This window comes from Drosophila simulans, chromosome 3R (assembly GCF_016746395.2).
Source record: "Drosophila simulans strain w501 chromosome 3R, Prin_Dsim_3.1, whole genome shotgun sequence".
NCBI lineage: Eukaryota > Metazoa > Arthropoda > Insecta > Diptera > Drosophilidae > Drosophila > Drosophila simulans.
In genome coordinates, this window is record NC_052523.2 from 11,547,622 (window position 1) to 11,565,498 (window position 17,877).

Sequence of the window (17,877 nt, forward strand, 5' to 3'; positions counted from 1 at the left end):
TCTTGTTGGCTACTTATTCAGAAGAATACTATCACAAATTTAGTCTTTTCCTTCCATCTGAAATGCATTCATTCTTAAGTTCTTCGTTTTTTGACCCCCGCTGATTTTTGCCAATAAAAAATATACGAAAAAGGAAAACTTTTTCATACAACTATACAGGTCGTAAACAATCTGCTAAAATAATGTATTTATATTTATAACACACTCTGAACAACTTGGCGGCCTCTTCATGATTTTGCGTTAAACGTCGGACGTGGTAAAAATAAAAACAGCGAAATCTCTGTTTTTTTTTTCCTGTGGGTACTTTCAGAATTTTGTGACGCGTTGCGTCGTGTAAAACAAAAACCTCTGACGCGTGTGACATTTGGCGCTGGAAAGTGAGTTTTGAGCACGAAAAGGGGAAAAGGGGCGAAGTGACTTTGCAGCAGCTGAAAAATTGGAAGAGTTCTTCTGGGGGAGAAAGAACTGGGGTAACTTGGTCTGCTCGGTTTATTGTTTTGTCGTGTTGGCCTCAGGACTCGAGTGATTTCGCTTATGGGGTCTGCGTGTCCAATTTTCAACTTGTACAAAGTTGTACACCATGATGGGGAAAACTATAGTACTGCTAATTAAAAGTTCTTCGATGTAAAAGCTTGGAAGTTTCATTTTTAGATGCACCACACTTTCTCGCATTAAAGAGGAGAAGAGTTTAACAATTCGCAAGTTGTTTGTTTGCGCTTAGATTTCAGTTAGCTTCGATGTCAGTCAGAATCACTTCTTGATCTTTATATGATAGTCACAGCAAATGCTAGTATGCTGACCGCGACTGTGTATCGCCCTGCATGCAATTGCTAAGCACAAGTGTATCTGTGAGATACATAGCAGGGTTGTCAGACATCTGCGATGTCTGGCGGCTTGCATTAATTAGACGTGCTTGTGCTGTGCTTGTCCAAAAGTCTGGCCCGTATCTATATAGTATTATTTATGAAGTTGCTAATTTTAGCACTGCCCCTGGCCTGAAAGAAATAAAGGCCCAAGAGCAAGATGACTGATGCTCGTCGCCGTAGTCGTCGTCGTCTTATCAGAGTATCTCAACATGCCCGGCAACATGTTAAATGATTATCAGAGCAGCGCATTCGCTTCGCCTTAATTTCGGGCTCAAGTTGTCAGTGTTTTGGATGCCCGGCGGCGTTGACTTTAAGCCTATTAGATACACCACATTCTGCCGCAGAAAAGCATTGTTCACCTTGAAAAGGCGGGAATGGAGGGGATCTTAGGGTGCGGCCCAAGTATTTTGTAATTAACAGCATTTACATCACCCTAATGAATGTTTTCCCCTTCCATCTCAATTGCAGCACACCCCGTCCTCGACGAGTTCTCAACTTACACTGTGATACGACCGCAGGTGGAACATGGACGCACTAAGCGCAGCCTGCTAACCACTCTGGATGCCACCGTAAGTAGCCAAGGACACTGATAAATTCTGGGGTAGTTGTGCTAAATTATGCACCAGATGCGACATTAAATCATCATGTGACATTGAACGAATTGCGAAGCAAATTTCAATACCAATTACTTAGAACTTGAACTAAACCTACCTAGATAAACAGAACCATTTCTCTTACATTTTCATCATTTATATACATTTTAAAACTCTTTAAAGTTAGTAAACTTTATGTTTTACCGTGGGATATTTGAACGTTGTGAATTTACAAACGGGAGTTAATCAGAGTTAATCCGTAAATACAGCCCTTTGGTAACGGACAACTTTTGCGCGAAATTCATTACATGCTTGGGGTTAAAAATGTTTGGAGTTTGCAGGGTGCGATGGAAAACAGCCAAACCCGTTTTAATTAGTTTCAACGAGAGTGGGCGGGGCCAATGGTGGTAGGTTGGAATTTCAGTTGACCCCTGCGGCGCACAGGACATAACACATTCGCACCTCGGCACAATGTCACGCCCACAATTTGCATGCAAAAATGAAATAAATGCGGATGGCCGGCCAAATGGCTTAATATTGTTAACGCTATCACCCTGCTCCTCTGCTGATTTCCAGGACGGCCTTCACACGCCGCAGATTAGCCTGAGTTACACCCACGAGGGCAAGCGGGTCGTCGTCGACCTGCAGCGCAACGATCTCCTCCTGCCGGACTCCCACTTCCTGCGCTACCAAAATGCCAGCAGAGGAGCCACTCCTGGCCATGTGGTTACCACCTTTACCAAGACTGAGGTTGATTTATGCCATTATCAGGTATGTGACCATCCAATTCCTGCCTTTAGTTTTTATTTTATATGCGACTATATTCTCATCTTATTTGCTTTACCCAACACAGGGACACATTCGTGGTAAACCAGAATCTGTGGTAGCGCTCTCCACCTGTGATGGTGCTCTGGATGGCATCGTAATCGATGGCAGGGAGACGTACTTCATCCATCCCCATGTCGACGGCAGGGGGCGACTCCAGGATGACCACTATCTGCTGAGGTGAGTTGTACTTTTTTGCCCCATTTATTAATATAGCTAAGTTATCAATCGTTTTTAAACAATTTCTAGATTGATCATTTAATTTGACCGAGTAAACTAGTATCTATTTATTAATCTACATATATAGAACCCTCGATGAGTTCGCATTATGATAACGACCTATTTGAAGTTTATGGTGCCTCTTTCCCAGTCCACGATACCGATCAAGCCAATATTCTCCTTTCTAAACGGCGCTTATCTTATCGGGAGTTTATGCCCCCATCGACCCAAGCGATATATGTTTAACTTGGTTGTTATAAATGTTGGGTCAGTTGTGAATGTGTATTTTGAAGTTTACTGGCCAAATGTTTACCTATTTGTGGGCCACAAATATTTGCCTTTTCGGGTATATTTACCCAATTCCCTAACCAGGGCGAAATTCTCAACCATAACCGACCTACTCATTCATTATGTTTATGCGCCACCGGCACTTCCGTTATTAATTTCTTTTGTTGGCCACGGAAATATCAAATTACCTTCTATTTGTCTCCGCAGGCAGACAGACATGCATCCGACGAACGCCACCTGTGGCTATGATAACCACAGGGACGACCACAGTCACGACTACGAAAAGGCTGACGAGGATAACGGACTTGGAGGAGGGATTCCTTCACTGCCACTCCGCCTCGATGGCGGAGAATTCTCGAGGACCCTGCTCCGGAAGCGACGTCAGGCGGACGATAGCAGTCAATTGATCCGGGGGCCTTACAATGCCAACAAATACTCCAGCTACGTGGAACTGGTCATCGTGGTGGACAATAAGGTGTACAAAAATTTCCAAGAGAATACCAAGAAGGTGCACCAGTATTGCAAGGGCATTGCCAATATAATCAATGCGGTAAGTGATATTGGAGCTACGTTTCTAAAATAGTAAATCTAATCTATTGCTTTTACCCACTGTTAGCTCTATGTCCCCTTGAATATATTTGTGGCGCTGGTGGGCGTGGTGATCTGGAACGAGAGCAACGAAATCGAGTTCTCCAGTGACGGCGACGTGACACTGCGAAATTTTTTGAACTACCGAAGCACAAAACTGGTGCTGGAGCATCCCAACGATAATGCCCAGCTGCTGACCAAGGAGAACTTCTCCGGCGGTGTGGTGGGCAAGGCCCTGAAGGGTCCCATCTGCACGTACGAGTTCTCCGGCGGAGTGAGCATGCAGCACAGTCCTAACCCGGCAATGGTGGCCACCACGATGGCCCACGAGATGGGGCACAACTTTGGCATGGAGCACGATACATCGGACTGTCATTGTCGGGATGAGAAGTGTGTGATGGCTGCCTCGAGTACCTCGTTTATTCCAGTTAACTGGAGCAGCTGCAGCATTGATCAGCTCACGATAGCCTTCTCGCGCGGAATGAACTACTGCCTGAGAAACAAGCCGGAAAGGTTGTTCGAATCACCAACTTGCGGCAATGGTTTCGTTGAGCCTGGAGAACAGTGCGATTGCGGATTACCGGAGCACTGTGAAAATGCCTGTTGCAATGCCCACACCTGCATGTTGCACTCAAAAAATGCCACCTGTGCTACCGGAGAATGCTGTGATCTGACCACATGTCGACCCAAATTAGCGGGCAGTGCCTGTCGAGAGGCTGAAAACGAGTGCGATTTACCGGAGTACTGCACCGGGGAGTCTGAGTACTGTCCGACGGATGTCTTCCGGCGGGACACGGAACCCTGCGACGGCGGTCAAGCCTACTGCTTCCACGGCACATGTCGATCTCACTCCAATCAGTGTCGAATATTGTGGGGACCCACGGGTGATAACTCGGAGCATTGCTACAACAAGAACACGGAGGGCAGTCGGTTAGGAAATTGCGGCTACAATAGACTGAACAAGACTTTTTTGAGCTGCGAAGAGCAGCATGTCAATTGCGGAATGCTCCACTGCATCCACTTAAACGAACGACTCGAATTCGGGATGGAATCGGCGGCTGTGCTGTCCCATTCCTATATAAGTCACGATCGCAAGATTGTCGCTTGTCGCACTGCCCTGGTGGATCTTGGTTTGCAGACCACCGATCCCGGCCTTACGCCCAATGGAGCCAAATGCGGCGTGGATAAGATGTGTGTGGATCAGCGTTGCCTGCCGGTGGCCACGGTTCGGCAGACGGGCATGGGAAAGCCGTGCCCGGAGGATTGCAATGGCAATGGCATCTGCAACAGTCGGGGCCACTGCCACTGCGATGTAGGATTTGGCGGGGAATCGTGCTCGAAGGCAGGATCTGGAGGTTCCCCGGACAGTGGACCAGCCACAGATCCAAATGGTATGTTTAAAAAGCATCCTGAAGTCCGCAGATTTGACATGTTTTCCTTCTCTCTTGCAGGTTCCGTGGGCTTCAAGCGATTCCTTTACGTGCTCTTCTTCTTTGTGTTGCCCGTTGTGGCTCTCTTTTGGTTCCTCTATCACTGCTACAAGAACGGCATGCTGACGCGCGGAAAACTGGCGGACAATATGTATGTATCGACCTCCTCCTTCAGCACCGGCTCGAAAGAGGACACCACCAGTCCCGACAGCAGCATCTCCACCACACTAGCACCTAAACAGACCCCTGCACGCACTGCACCACCTCCACTACCACTGCACACCAATCGCCAGCTTTCTGGTGTTGTAACTAACACGGCTCCGGCCACCATTACTAACATACACTCCATTCTGCCGCGCCGCAAGTCCAATCCAGATGTAGTGCATCAGTTAAACATTCCGCCGCCCTCTGTGCCAAAAAGCCATAGCACCCAAGAGGTGCGACCAAAGCCGGCCACCTTGAAACCTCTAACTCTCCTGCCCTCCACGCACACAACCTCCAATAACAACAACACTGAGTCACTTAACAAGAATGACAAGAGCAACACGAACAACAGCACACTGAGACGCAAGCTGGATATCACGGCTCCGCGGCTGAATGCCACCACAAACCCACTGGCACTCACCGAGGGCGCCCAGTTCATACAGAGCGACCCCGCGAGGTGCGCCAAATACTAAACCACAAATTAACTACAGTGAAATACGCTTGCACTGCCACAGAAATACAGCATGACTTTGCGCTTGGCCCATGGCATTTAAATATCATTGCAGAATTTTTAAGAATTTATATTGAGCTCGGAAATCAGATGGGTTCAGTGTTGTAGAACAAGAATTATAACCCTATCCTAGGTTCTTTTTATATTAGGTTTCTCATAACTAAATACATATATAGTCGTTATATTAAGAAATCCTCAATCCTAGATTGTGAATAAAGCGAACACAAAAATAGTATATAAAAAAATAGTAAGTGATTTAGAGAAAGTATTTAAGAATTTTTTAAAATCTGCAATTGTATATTGATAATTCGGAAAACCGAAGACAACTCTTTTCATTTAAACACGGTGCCCGTTCGAACTTTTGTGTTAATGCCACATAACCAATTCCCACAATCCCCACTAACATAGTCCATAATTTGAATTTGTTCCTAGTTTTACTTTTCCTAATTTTGTATGTTTTGCAATAAATGTGACGCTTTAACTTTTGGTGTTGGTTTAATGTTTGCCTTGCTGTTTGTATGTCTACTTTCCTAAAAGCTATGTTTTAGTAACTCTAGCACTGGTGTTTGGTTAATGCACGTTTTTGATTTGGTATGTTACACAACTGAACTTTAAATGCTTTGTTCGCTGAACTTCATTTCATCATATTAATCCCTATACTTGATTGTCCTTGCAGCTTAAAATCCTCTGGTGGAAGCAAACCCATCACAACGCGAACCAATCAAAATGGCACAGGTCCGCCGCCAAGTAATGGTTTGTTAAAATCCACGCCTAGCAGTACGGATGATATGGATTCGGCACTATTAAAATCACCAAGCGACTCCACACCGTCAGCTGGACTATTTGGCAAATTCGATGGCTTCACTCTGCGACCGCTGAACGATGCATCGTCACCAGCGAGCAACTACAGCGGACCGAATGTGGCCTTTGTGCAGCCCACTGTGCAGCAGGATGGACCGCAGCGGATGGCCCCACCACCGCCAGTAGTAAAGCCGGGAACGGCTCCCATTCATCCGCCATCCCCGAAACCAGAAGCCACTTGGGTGAGACCAGCGCCTGCTTTGCCACCACCCAATCCCGGCTCAACGGCTCGTCCCATTATCTCACCGCCCAAACTGGATTCTAGTACATTAACCATGGTGCCACTCAAGGACAGCACAGAAGATCTCTCGCCCAGTCGATCTGCTCCTCCAGTTCCTCTACACGCTGATCCCAAGCTAAATGTTAAACGAGATGGTACCATACGTCGCTTTGCTTCGTTTCTGAAGAAGGAGGAGAAACCGCCACTAAAAGAGAAGACCTACATCGATCGGGAGCGGCTGCGAACCCTGGAAATTTCCGCCCCTATGCCTGTGCCCGCTGCTCCCCAAGCTGAATCGTCCAATTCCGATTCGGAGACCACTCCCCGTGAAGAGGAAACCCAGAATCTGGTAAAACGCGCACAATCCATGCGTTCGCCCACCAAAAAGACTCCACTACAGAGTTTTGGATCCATGCGCTCTCCACCGGGACTGCCACGCCCGAAGAGTGGCCAGGTGAATAGCAATGGCGCCTCGAGACCCAAGTCGCCACCTCCAAGGCCACCACCAGTGGTGGTCAAGAAAACAAACTCCATCAGTTCATCGGGCTATCAGAGGCCGGTTTCCACTGCCCAGAGATCTGTGGAGAATACCTATGACGATTGCGAATTTGTGGAGAATGAAGTGCGAGCCTCGAACGACGACATTTACTCCGTAATTGATGAGATTCCGCCAGCGGCACAGACCCTCAAGCGGAGCGATTTGGTGGCCAACAGGGCGAGTAATGGCAGCGATATGGGATTGCTGAATGAAATAGTGAATGAACTAGAAAAGATCAACGGGGATTCCATATACTCAGGAAAGCCCGTTGCTGCAGCAGCATCAGCAGCTCAACCACCACCCGCAGATCCCCCAAAAAGTCCACAGCGTCCTGCTCCACCGAAGCCAGCGAGCAGTGTGCTGGAGGAAAAGGCAGCTAATGCATCTGCAAGCACATATCACCGCCCGCCGCCAGCCAATGCGCCCGTGGCTCGGGTTAAGCCCACTGTGGCGGACAAATCGCAGGCGCAGACCCAGCCCAGCATGTCCAGCTTTAAGCCGGCGGCGGCGGGGGGAAATGGCGGTCAGTCGCAGCCAGCGCCAGTAGTCCAGCTGGCCAAACGGAGCAGCAGCGGCAGCATGAGCGGAGTAGCCAATTCCGCCCGTCCCAAATCCTTTATGAAGAGCACAACGAAAACACTGCCCAATGGAACGGCTGGAGCGTCGGCCACAGCGCCCTCGGCCACCATTCAGAAGCCCAAACCGCTGTCAGCAAAGCCATCCTTTAGCGGCGGTGGAGCGGGAGGAGTACTGGGAAAGCGGGCGAATGGCGGAGCAGCGCCCACGCCACCCACTGTAAAGGCGGCGACATTGGCGGTTGCGAATAAGTCCAGCATTGCATCGCTGGCACAGCGATTCGAGCAGAGCAAGTAGACTAAGGAACACTAAGATATCGGGCTTGACCATGAGCATAGCATGAAATATGTATTTGAAAATGGAAGGATGATAGGGTGTAGGTTGATCCATATGAACTGATCATCCTTACGAAGTTTTAAAAGTGTAATTATAGTTTATTGATAGTTCAGACATGTTATAGCAAAGCAAAGTTCTTAAATATTATCGTACCACATAGTGACCCCCATTTTATTCAAGGCATCCATACAGTGAATTTCTTAAATTTTTCAAAAACATGCCTGTGTGTGAAAGTAAGGAAATATGTTAGCCTGTATTCTTCGCCGTTTTGTGATTCTTAGCTATGCTCTTGGTCTGTCTAAATCGCCACTCTGCGTGGAATTGACTTAAGTTTTAGTTAAGTTACGATTTAATTTCATCTGGCACTGACTATGACTACGACTGCGTCGTCTTTGATATTCATTCCTTTACCAATGCCCCACTAGTTAGACGTAAGGCGTTGCTTAACTCATGTGCTAAGTATGTATGTATCTCAATGGTTAATGTTTAAGCGCTGCATGTGAAGTTTTATTTTAGCCCCTAACGATAGCTGCGTATCTGTATCTATACTATACTCTACGGTAGTCCCCTGTATTTATGTACATGTATGTTTATATGCAATATGCTTTTGTAAATAAAAACCAAAGAAGTTAAATTGTCACAACAAATGCGCCGCCTCGAATTAATTAAAGTAAAAAGTGTTGTATAGCTGGGGTATATTGAAAACGTAATTTAAAGAGCCATTCAGTAGCAAAATCAATTTAAATTGTCTCAATGTTGCAAGGAATATGTTACACCCCATATGTAAGAACGATATCAAATGTGTATAGAACCGAAGTTATGTTAAAATATATGTTTAACTCAATTGAAATGAGAAAATGTGTTTATTGCTGAAGGTTGAACACCACTAAAAGGAAAAGGGGATAACCGAAGAATTAAATAATTTAATTTCATTATCAGTTCATTTCCTAATCTTTAAAAGAAAAGTCAATTAAAATATTCCTAGGAACTAAAATATTATCAATTTTATTTAAACAAAGTTTCACATGTACTGAAAAAACATATAAATTACAACTAGACTTTGCGCTTGCGCTTCGCCTTGGTAGCTTCTTGAGGAGTGGACGTGGCCTGGGCCTCCATTGTGGAAAGATCCGGTGTGGACGCTCCCTTTCCAGCCACCAGTTTCTTGACCGCCTTGACTTTCGGCCTGGCTGCCTTGGGCTGAGCCAGAGTTCCAATGGACTTTCGCGGCTTTTTAGTCTTTCCCACCTCGGATGCATCCTCTTTTATCTTGGCTTTGGTTTTGGCCGGTTTCTTTTCCGCTTCAGGAGTCGTTATCAGTGAAGTTTCCAGCATGGCCTGCGCGGCAGCGGATGAAGCTGCCTTGGATGCCGGCGGATTATTTTTGGATCCATCCTCGGGCTTCTTCTTTTTTCCAGCCTGTATGTAAATATTGGTTTTACTACCATTTATATGATAAATCAAGGTAGCTAATTCTTATAAAATCTATTGAATTTACTTTAAACAGATTCTAGATTAGAATAAACCACGTACTTGCTTTGTTTTCCGCTCCGTTGGTTTACTGGATTTTTCCTTAGCAATCTTCTTTTCCTTCATCTTCGCCTTGGCCTCTTTCTTCTCAGCCTTCTCCTTTAGTACTTTCTCGACTTTGGCTTTCTTTTCCTTCTCCTTCTGTTTCTTTGCCTTCATTTTCTCCACAGCCTTGGAGGAGTTCTTCTGCTTATCGGTGAGTTTAAAGGACCTTTTAACCATCACTACTTCGCCGTTGGCTTCGGCCAATTTTAGAGCTCGATGGATGAGGCGGGCGGTTTTCTTCGGATCCTTCCACTCCTGACCATTGTCCTTTAGGTATGTCATTATGGCCTGAACCGATGATCCCGATCGGCTCGCCAACTTTCCGATGGCCATAAGAGCTAAGGATATGAGCGTACCCTTTGGTTTTGAGACCATCGATTTGGGGTTGTCAGAATCGGGGGGCACCATTTTCGACCCATCATCAGGCGGAGGAGTGGGATAGAGATTACGATCACCTCCGAGCTTATCTGTATCGGCCTCGTCACCGTCCTGCTGATCCTCCTCCTCCTCCTCCATCTCCTCCTCATCTTCCTCCGGTAGCTCCTCTTCCTCGCCCATATTGGAGTCTTCGGATTCGGAATGATCATTTGGCATTTCCTCCTCGCTCTCATCTTCAGAGCCATCATTACGATCAACCGGCTTTAGTTTCATGTTATTAATTGGAAATGAAATTGAACATAAATTAGAAATACAACTCAACAACTTTTAAGACACGAAAAAAGGTTAACAAAACGGTAATCGAAACACGCAGTAACAATGATAAATTGCAATGACTGTTAAAGCCCAAAAAACGGGACTAAAAGTTATATCGGAAAGCTTTTTAAGTCGATTTTGTAAGTACCGTTTATTATTCAGATAAGTATACATCATTTAAATATTTGAAGCGTTTTTGACCACAAATTTTATAAATAAAACAATATATATATATCTTATATATTAAAATAAGATAATAAGTAATACAATAGCAAATAGTTCAGTTTAAATAAGGCGATCTTTTGTGAAACTTATCGATTATTTGTTGAATTAACAGTATCATTACATCTGGTAACACTGTCAAAGAAGAAGAGGAGTTAATTCTAAAAATGAGCGCACGAAAGGTAAACAATTTGAAATTTATGTTTTAAAACTAAATACTAAATGGTAATAAGGAACTAATGCTTAGAAAACCTGGGTAAGATGTGCCTTCAGCGAGATGAACTTGACCACCAGTCCTGCTCCCTCGGAATCCACGCCTGCGAAGCGCACAAGAAGTGCAAGCAATGTGAGCAGCTCCAGAGTTCCGAGGTCGAGAACTCCAAGCATAAATACGAAGCCAGTACAGATACCGGACGTGGAATCAGTGGATCTTACTGCCATGGATGATGATCAGGATGCGGACATCACTGGGCCACCGCCAGAAGTCAAAGAAAACTGGATGGAAAGCTTTGAGCCAGCCACCAGCGACGATTTAGCGGTGCATCCCAAGAAGGTCGGAGAACTACGCGATTGGCTGCGTCACTGCGAAGCGGTGCGCAAAAAGTTCCCGGCTCAAATGTGTCTACTTACCGGACCCACTGGTGCTGGCAAAACCGCCACGTTGCGAGTCCTGGCCAAGGAGTTCGGCTACCAGCTGCAGGAGTGGATCAATCCCATCGATTGTGAGGTGGTCAACGCCTTGGGTGATCAAACGGCTGGCGCCTCCTTTGTGGGCTCCCATTTGGAGGCCTTTAAAAGCTTTCTGCTCCGTGCCTCGCGATACAAATCCTTGCTGGACTCGCAGAATAAGAGACTGCTTCTTGTCGAGGACTTTCCCAACGTGCTGCTCAGCGATAAGGAGGTCAATTTTGAGGAGTTACTAGAGTAGGTAAAACCGGTGGACTATGGAATTGTACACCAACTATAAGCGCTTTAAAGATCTGTAACTGAATAAACCCTCATTTCCTTCCATTTCAGAGAGTACACTGCGTATGGCAAATCTCCCCTGGTGTTCATCGTTGCCGATGCCAAATCTCGAGGACTGAACATCAGCTACCGCCTTTTTCCAGATCAACTTAAGGCCAAACATCGTATAGAGCACATCAGCTTCAATGCTATTGCATCCACAATCATGCAAAAGTCTATGAAAACCTTCTGTTCCGTAATGCAGCAGAATAAAGCTACTTACAAGGTGCCCTCGACCGCTGTTGTTGACTCAATAGTTGTAGGTGCCCAGGGCGACATAAGAAATGCGCTAATTAACTTACATCTGAGCTCTTTAAAAGGAGTTTCCAGTATGCCGACCAAACAGCTAAATGTCAGTGTGTCCGCAAAAGGTCGTAAGAAGAAAATGCAAAGTACTTTAAAGTCAATTGGTAGAGATGAATCAATTACTCTGATGCACGCACTCGGAAGGGTATTAAATCCTAAGTGTAAGTCACATGACAATATCTCTGTAAAAATACTCATCCAAATCTTGCATCTCTTCAGTTAATGAGGACACAACTATGCTACACAGCCCAGAGGAAATAACCGAAGCGTTTAATACGGAGCCCAGGAATTTTGTAAACTTTGTATATGCCAATTATCTGCCACATTTTAAGGAAATCGATGATGTCGTGACCGCCATAGATGACTTGGCCCTATCAGATTGCATGCTCAACGAGTATAGAGATGATAATTTGTCTGTGATGGGCTTAAACGTTGCCATACGAGGAGTTATGATGGCCAACACGTGCCCTGTCAGCGGATGGATGCCTGTTCGAGGACCCAAGCGAATCAATATACAGCCACAGGCAACTTTGGCCGAACAAAGACTGGTGGGTGTGGGCTACGCGGGCATTGCCAGGACGCTCTACGCCACGGAGTACAGCTCATTAGTAAAGTTAATAGCAGGCAAGCTTGGGGATACTACTTCAAGCCAAAGCACAGACTCAAAACAAGTCTTTTAGTAAATCATAACTATTTAAAGTAGTAAGAAATGTTTTAAAAAAATGTCCCTAGGACCAAATATGATATAAATTAAATGTACTGTGCATCCCACTGCATGAAAATGAATAGCGTTATTTATTCGAATTCACTTTTTAACTCTTTATTTACCTACAAATCGATTTTTCATTATACAAAGTTCCATTAAAATCAACACTTCGAGGCAACACCGCCAAACTATACACCATACAGACCAACATAAATACAATTGGGAGGCGTCGTTTGCAGATAATAAAGTAATGCTAATGCTTTCTGATGAATGCTTTTTGATGAGCTAACTGATGATTGAAAGGAACTCCTCAAGATTGAGGCGTCCACAGATGACTTAAATACTAAACAAGGATTATGTCCATTTGTCGCCACATTCTACCACAATTGAGTCTTTTATTTACACACGGCGGAGTGACATACTCCGTTCTATTTGACAACTGCATCGCCTGGCCTGGGCACATCGCTGGAGTTGTCGTCCTCGTCCATTTGATTTCCGTCTAGCAGGCGCTGACGCTCCTCCTCGTTGGCATGACCATTCAGGATCGGTGATCTAGACCTGGAGCGGGTGCGGCTCCTCTCGTGCCGCTCGGCATGCCCATTGGCTATGTTCAGGCCGGCCACGCCCATTTCGTGACCATCGCTGCTGCTCGAGGAAGTACTGGACGTGGTGCTCGACGTGGTGCTGCTGCTGTCGCTCTCGCTGTCCTCGCTGGTGGAGTCCATGGGTGTGGGTTGTGGCTGCTGGGGCGGCTGTTGCCTAGCCTGCAGCTCGCAAGCTGAGCTGGGCGTGGGCGCCACCGCTGAGGGTGGGGAAGCTGCGGCCGCTGCTGCCGCCGCGGGTCCAGCTGTCGCGGAACAAGAGCGCAAAAAGTGGGAGTGCAGAACTGGAATAAGGCGCACAAGTTATTAATTTCCCTTTCTTTCAAATTATTAAAGACATTTGCTTACATTGATTCTCCCTGGTCAGTTGGCGAATCTTATCGTCCTGCGCTCGTATTTTGGCTCCAAACTCCTTGGATATGTTCTGGGCCTTCGAATACCGATCTTCGATTTGCAAGCACTCCTGGATGAGCTCCTGCTTGCTCATCGTCTCCAGACGTTCGAGCCGCGCTCTCTCGTAGACATCGGAGAACTCCTTGGAAAGGAAGAGCACCTGGTCTTCTGTCTGGGAACCAAAACAGTTGTCGTCGGAGTCATCTTTGTGCAGCTCCGACATGTGCTCCTCCATCAGGAAGCGGTTCGTGTTGTACGGAACGAGCAAGGAGCGCGAACGAACCAGCTTGGTTCTGCTATTCTGTCGTTGATTCCCCTCCAGCGTTGCTCCCGCACCCGTTGTCATATCGAGTTTCCACTGCGGATAATGGTTCTTGGTCTTCTTGGGCTGCATCTTGGATTTTTTTCCCCGCCGATGTTTCCTCTTGGGCATTCCCGCGCCGCACCCTCCACCACCACCGCCTCCACCACTACCGCCCCCTCCTCCGCCACCATCCAAAGGTCGTTGTTGGGAGCCACTTTCTGGAAAGAGCAAGACGAACAAATTCAAATTAGAACCGCCAAAATACTCGAAAATGCAACTCTGTACACTGCAGTGGCAAAGGAAAGAAAAAAACAATCCAATAAGACAGTCGCCATTTGTCGCTTGCCTTTTTCAGCGCTCCCCGAGTGCCGATTTTTACCATTTTTTACAGCTTCAGCCATGTTGCCAACACAATTACTGATTTATTAAGCACTTAATTAACACTTTAAGCAACAACTGGAGATTTGTTGCAAATTTGTAAGCTTGCGAATCTTATTCTAAGCGAACTAAAACTCGATTGAAGTGTAACCAGCTGCTGACGTCAGAGTCCCACCAAATGTTCTCCGCCTAACGCGACCAAAAATACCCCAATTGCTAGCACATTGAATAATATTGGGCGCCAATTTCAAAATAAATAAGAAAATCTCCATATTTTGTTATTAAAATATTATTTCTGAATCAAAAGACTTGGTTATTCTTTTAGTTGGTTTTAATGAACATTTTGTTGTACCAAGTATTATCTTCATTTTATGCTTTGAGACTGTCGTGAATCCAATCGATGTAGGACGCCACCCTGGTGTAGACATCCGGCCAGTCGGGATTGGGGCAGGGAACGGGTCCGAACGACACCAGTCCACCGAGTAGATAGCCCTCGTTCTTGAACAGCATCAGTGGTCCACCAGCGTTCCCGTAGCACTCATGGGAATTGGTCAGGCCACAGAGCTGCGAGGCCTGGATGCGCAACTGCTGGCTGGCGTACTTCCTTTGGCACTCCTCAATCGAACTAATGGTCACATAGCCTTTTCGCATCCTTTGCGAGGAACTGGCCTGCCATCCGGCCACCTCGGTGACCAGACCCTCCAGCTCGTCCGCTCGCAGCTGCTTGTTGGGCAGGCAAATGGGTTCCACAAAGTCGTTGAGCTTGGCAGGACTTGCCAGTCGGATGAGAGCAATGTCGTTGATCTGCGTCCTGTCGGCGCGATTGTACAGGGGATGTGGGAGCAACTCCTCGATGGCTATATCCTGGTAGGGCGGCGCGCAGTCCGCAACTTTACTATCCTCATGGTACTGACAGTCCGGATTCGTGCTTGTGTCCCATTCACCCAAACGGACCGCAGTAATCTGCAGATTGCTAGTCGCCGCCTGGGCCACACAGTGGGCAGCTGTTAGCACATAGCGATCACTAATAAGCACTCCGCCACACGCATGGATCTTCTCCTGGTTGCCTGCGGAGCAAAGAGGCGGGGGATTAATACTCTGACCTACATATATATTACCAAAAACGGCAACTCACCGCGCGTATACTCAATGAGGGCCAGCCAGGGAAACTCCCTGATTCGCGTATCTGTGTTATTCAAACGCTGCCAACGAACCCTTCCGCAATCCGAGGGCAAGAGTGGGTGGGTCAGGGCACCCAAGCCGGCGGTACTTGGACAGCATACCTAGAAGAAACAGTGGTTTTATCATTATGTTATTAAGTATGTCTCTTTTACGAGGAACTTCCAAAAGTTCACTCGAATAACGAGTTTTTTTTATGATACAGTTTGAGGTCACTTATTTTTTCAACAAAGGATTACAAAACAGTTTCCTAAACATATACAATGGAAATAATTAAAATATTTAAAAGGAGCATGATATCTCACTTGAAACCATTCGTATTATCAAAATGTTGTGTATTTCCCTATTTGAATCGTTTACAATTTCTTATCTGTAGAAAATGATAAGAGCACAAGCGCTTATAAAATTCCAAAAAAATGAAGCTGGGCAGTGAAAGTGAAAACCAGAACAGGCCTATATAATCGAGCTTGCTTTTTTTTTAGTAGCGCTTAATGGATCAAGTTGTGGAAGTTCGAGTTCAATTGGTTAGGGAAAGATACTCTGGTGAATCACCCACCTGGACGTCGTTGCCCCGCACTCCGCACTGATTATCGCGGAGCAGGTTGCGATCGCTCTGGCTGAGATTGCGGGATAGCAGGATTTTCATGAAGAAGTCACACTCCCGGATCGAAATGCAGTGACCGGTGACCCGGCCACTCGGAATTTTCGCAACACAATTGATGGGCGGGAGTTGAGCTGGAATATCGGAGATCGGGGATCGTCCCGCGTTAACTTGAGTTCACAGCCAGACTTGTTTACGATCCCGTATTCCGTACACACTCACCATTCGCGCCCAATGCCAGCGAGCCGACAACAACAAGTAGAGCTGGAAAACTTCCCATGCCGGACCGGATCGATCAGATACGATACAGCTGAGCGGAACGAATGAGACTGCGATCGAAGCTGAGTCTGAGACTAACATTAAGTTCGGCCGGTGCCTGTGAATTACCAGAGAGTCGCTTTCGGACCGGGTTCAGATAACATAATCGTAGTTGTGCGACTGGGGGCTTCGTAGAGCTTTCAATGCCCTGCACGCGCCGGCATACTCACTTACTACGAGTTGTAGAGATTTCAGATTGTTACGCTTAGACGAGATCTAATAATTAATATATTTATTTGTGGATCTGATCGTAACTTTAAAAGTCATTACACATTAGGAATTCGAATGCCGAACATCTAAAGTCGAGCCTGTTAGATGTTCGGCATCTCAGCGTTTATTTGTGGTATGAATATGGTATCTATGAACAAAGACAGGTTTGAAAATTTTGGCGGAGCTCGTTTGCAGGCTGATAAAGCACATTGATTGAAATCGGAATTTGAATCACTTCAAATAGGACCGCCAACTAGTGTGCCCAGGAAAACGAGATCGCAAAGTTGCCGTGGTCAGCTAGTATGACCATCCGTGGAGCGTTCGATAACGTGATATCGGCGAGAATTGAATTTTGGCGCGGAGTTTTTCCTCTATGCCCTTTTTTTAACCTACTTTTATTGCAATGTTCTTTTTGTCGTTATTTAATGTTATTTGTAGCGTTTTATTTAAAATATAATTACTGCAGGGGTATATGATCTTTGCCATCTGGGTATCAGCCGCCGCGAAATCTTTAAGAGCAACCCACACGTCTGACAACAGCTCTCCAAACTGGATGCGGAGAAGCAGCAGCACTGCCAACCAATTGCGTATGTCGGACACGCCGTGCCATTGGCGCAGTCTTCACGAGGAGTCCATGGGCGAGGAGCTGGATCCTTGACATTTGCATCACTGGCAGCCACAGGGGCATCAACAGCATCGCCACTCTCTATCAGCAGAATGAATCAGAATCAGCGGCTATTCCAACACAATTCATCTGGCTCAACCAGATAGGAAACTATGCCCATCAGCAGGGGGCGGCGTCCATTGGATGGGGAGGCCTTTTGCTGCCGATCATTTTATCCTGCCGCCAAGAAATATTGGTTCCAAAGCTAAACGGCAGCAAAGATACAAATCAATCTGCAAAGCCGACCAATCAGAGCGCCGGTGCTCTGATTGGCCACCCATTGGCTATGGCTATGGTAACCAGTTTCAAGATGGCAACGCGCATGTGCCAATCAGAATCAAGATAGAACGCTATAGTCGAGTTTCTCGACTATCAGATACCTGCTACTCAGTTAGAAGGAGTGCGAACGAGAACATTCACATATTTTCGCCATAACAATAGAAATCGGAAAAGACAAATAACATGTTCAAAAGTGGCAGTTTTGGGCGGGTGTTAAAGTGGACGTGGAAACAAACTTGCGATGCGTCTATGTCTGTGGAATATATGTAGGAACATGCCTAGTCTTAACTCTCTAGCCTTTATAGTTCCTGAGATCTCGACATTCTTTCGGACGCACACGAATGTAGTATACCCTTTTGCTCTACAAGTAGAGGCAGCTTGGGACAC

At 46.2% G+C, this 17,877-nt stretch overlaps 5 protein-coding genes across 7 annotated transcripts in view; 2 read left to right on the forward strand and 3 right to left on the reverse strand.

Moving 5' to 3' along the window:
- LOC6728067 (disintegrin and metalloproteinase domain-containing protein 12) overlaps positions 1-8,905 on the forward strand; it is a 32,237-nt gene extending 23,332 nt beyond the window's left edge. The window contains exons 2-8 of the mRNA XM_039295557.2: positions 1,335-1,435; positions 2,036-2,230; positions 2,313-2,464; positions 2,999-3,341; positions 3,408-4,770; positions 4,831-4,960; positions 6,201-8,905. Of these exons, the coding sequence (XP_039151491.1) occupies positions 1,335-1,435; positions 2,036-2,230; positions 2,313-2,464; positions 2,999-3,341; positions 3,408-4,770; positions 4,831-4,960; positions 6,201-8,016 (4,100 nt within the window). The 3' untranslated portion in view covers positions 8,017-8,905. The remainder of the gene's footprint in view (positions 1-1,334; positions 1,436-2,035; positions 2,231-2,312; positions 2,465-2,998; positions 3,342-3,407; positions 4,771-4,830; positions 4,961-6,200) is intronic.
- Positions 8,906-9,031: 126 nt separating this feature from the next.
- Positions 9,032-10,435, reverse strand: LOC6728068 (histone H1-gamma, late). Its single transcript, XM_002103384.4, has 2 exons — positions 9,589-10,435; positions 9,032-9,474 (listed from the first exon to the last, which is right to left on the reverse strand). Exons 1-2 carry the CDS (start codon positions 10,279-10,281, stop codon positions 9,109-9,111), a joined length of 1,059 nt encoding a protein of 352 aa, XP_002103420.1. The 5' UTR covers positions 10,282-10,435; the 3' UTR covers positions 9,032-9,108.
- A 225-nt stretch (positions 10,436-10,660) lies between these two features.
- On the forward strand, positions 10,661-12,642 carry LOC6728069 (cell cycle checkpoint protein RAD17). 2 transcript variants are annotated; one of them, XM_002103385.4, is made up of 4 exons: positions 10,661-10,727; positions 10,793-11,469; positions 11,563-12,017; positions 12,076-12,642. In XM_002103385.4, exons 1-4 carry the CDS (start codon positions 10,713-10,715, stop codon positions 12,534-12,536), a joined length of 1,608 nt encoding a protein of 535 aa, XP_002103421.1. In that variant the 5' UTR covers positions 10,661-10,712; the 3' UTR covers positions 12,537-12,642. The 2 variants fall into 2 exon arrangements, with proteins under 2 accessions (XP_002103421.1, XP_039151492.1); XM_039295558.2 differs by having other exon boundaries at positions 10,677-10,727; positions 10,779-11,469.
- An 18-nt stretch (positions 12,643-12,660) lies between these two features.
- Positions 12,661-14,422, reverse strand: LOC6728070 (protein HEXIM1). 2 transcript variants are annotated; one of them, XM_016175318.3, is made up of 3 exons: positions 14,208-14,422; positions 13,513-14,079; positions 12,661-13,448 (listed from the first exon to the last, which is right to left on the reverse strand). In XM_016175318.3, the coding sequence occupies exons 1-3, from the start codon at positions 14,260-14,262 to the stop codon at positions 12,991-12,993; spliced, it is 1,080 nt and encodes a 359-aa protein (XP_016034688.1). In that variant the 5' UTR covers positions 14,263-14,422; the 3' UTR covers positions 12,661-12,990. The 2 variants fall into 2 exon arrangements, with proteins under 2 accessions (XP_016034688.1, XP_002103422.1); XM_002103386.3 differs by having other exon boundaries at positions 14,241-14,421.
- A 90-nt stretch (positions 14,423-14,512) lies between these two features.
- Positions 14,513-16,399, reverse strand: LOC6728071 (serine protease easter). Its single transcript, XM_002103387.4, has 4 exons — positions 16,242-16,399; positions 15,975-16,153; positions 15,375-15,522; positions 14,513-15,306 (listed from the first exon to the last, which is right to left on the reverse strand). Exons 1-4 carry the CDS (start codon positions 16,297-16,299, stop codon positions 14,609-14,611), a joined length of 1,083 nt encoding a protein of 360 aa, XP_002103423.1. The 5' UTR covers positions 16,300-16,399; the 3' UTR covers positions 14,513-14,608.
- Positions 16,400-17,877: the final 1,478 nt, after the last annotated feature.

What these genes read in the sequence shown, in the direction of transcription:
- LOC6728068 (XM_002103384.4), bottom strand. Translation starts at nt 10,281, where the DNA reads ATGAAACTAAAGCCGGTTGATCGTAATGATGGCTCTGAAGATGAGAGC. An exon ending in CGGAGCGGAAAACAAAGCAA is followed by an intron (nt 9,475 to 9,588) that starts GTACGTGGTTTA and finishes ATTTACATACAG; the next exon opens with GCTGGAAAAAAGAAGAAGCC.
- LOC6728069 (XM_002103385.4), top strand. An exon ending in AATTTTGAGGAGTTACTAGA is followed by an intron (nt 11,470 to 11,562) that starts GTAGGTAAAACC and finishes CTTCCATTTCAG; the next exon opens with AGAGTACACTGCGTATGGCA. An exon ending in AAGGGTATTAAATCCTAAGT is followed by an intron (nt 12,018 to 12,075) that starts GTAAGTCACATG and finishes GCATCTCTTCAG; the next exon opens with TTAATGAGGACACAACTATG.
- LOC6728070 (XM_016175318.3), bottom strand. Translation starts at nt 14,262, where the DNA reads ATGGCTGAAGCTGTAAAAAATGGTAAAAATCGGCACTCGGGGAGCGCT. An exon ending in CTCGGGGAGCGCTGAAAAAG is followed by an intron (nt 14,080 to 14,207) that starts GCAAGCGACAAA and finishes TGCTCTTTCCAG; the next exon opens with AAAGTGGCTCCCAACAACGA. An exon ending in ACTGACCAGGGAGAATCAAT is followed by an intron (nt 13,449 to 13,512) that starts GTAAGCAAATGT and finishes GCCTTATTCCAG; the next exon opens with TTCTGCACTCCCACTTTTTG.
- LOC6728071 (XM_002103387.4), bottom strand. Translation starts at nt 16,299, where the DNA reads ATGGGAAGTTTTCCAGCTCTACTTGTTGTTGTCGGCTCGCTGGCATTG. An exon ending in GCTGGCATTGGGCGCGAATG is followed by an intron (nt 16,154 to 16,241) that starts GTGAGTGTGTAC and finishes CCGATATTCCAG; the next exon opens with CTCAACTCCCGCCCATCAAT. An exon ending in TGCGGGGCAACGACGTCCAG is followed by an intron (nt 15,523 to 15,974) that starts GTGGGTGATTCA and finishes TGTTTCTTCTAG; the next exon opens with GTATGCTGTCCAAGTACCGC.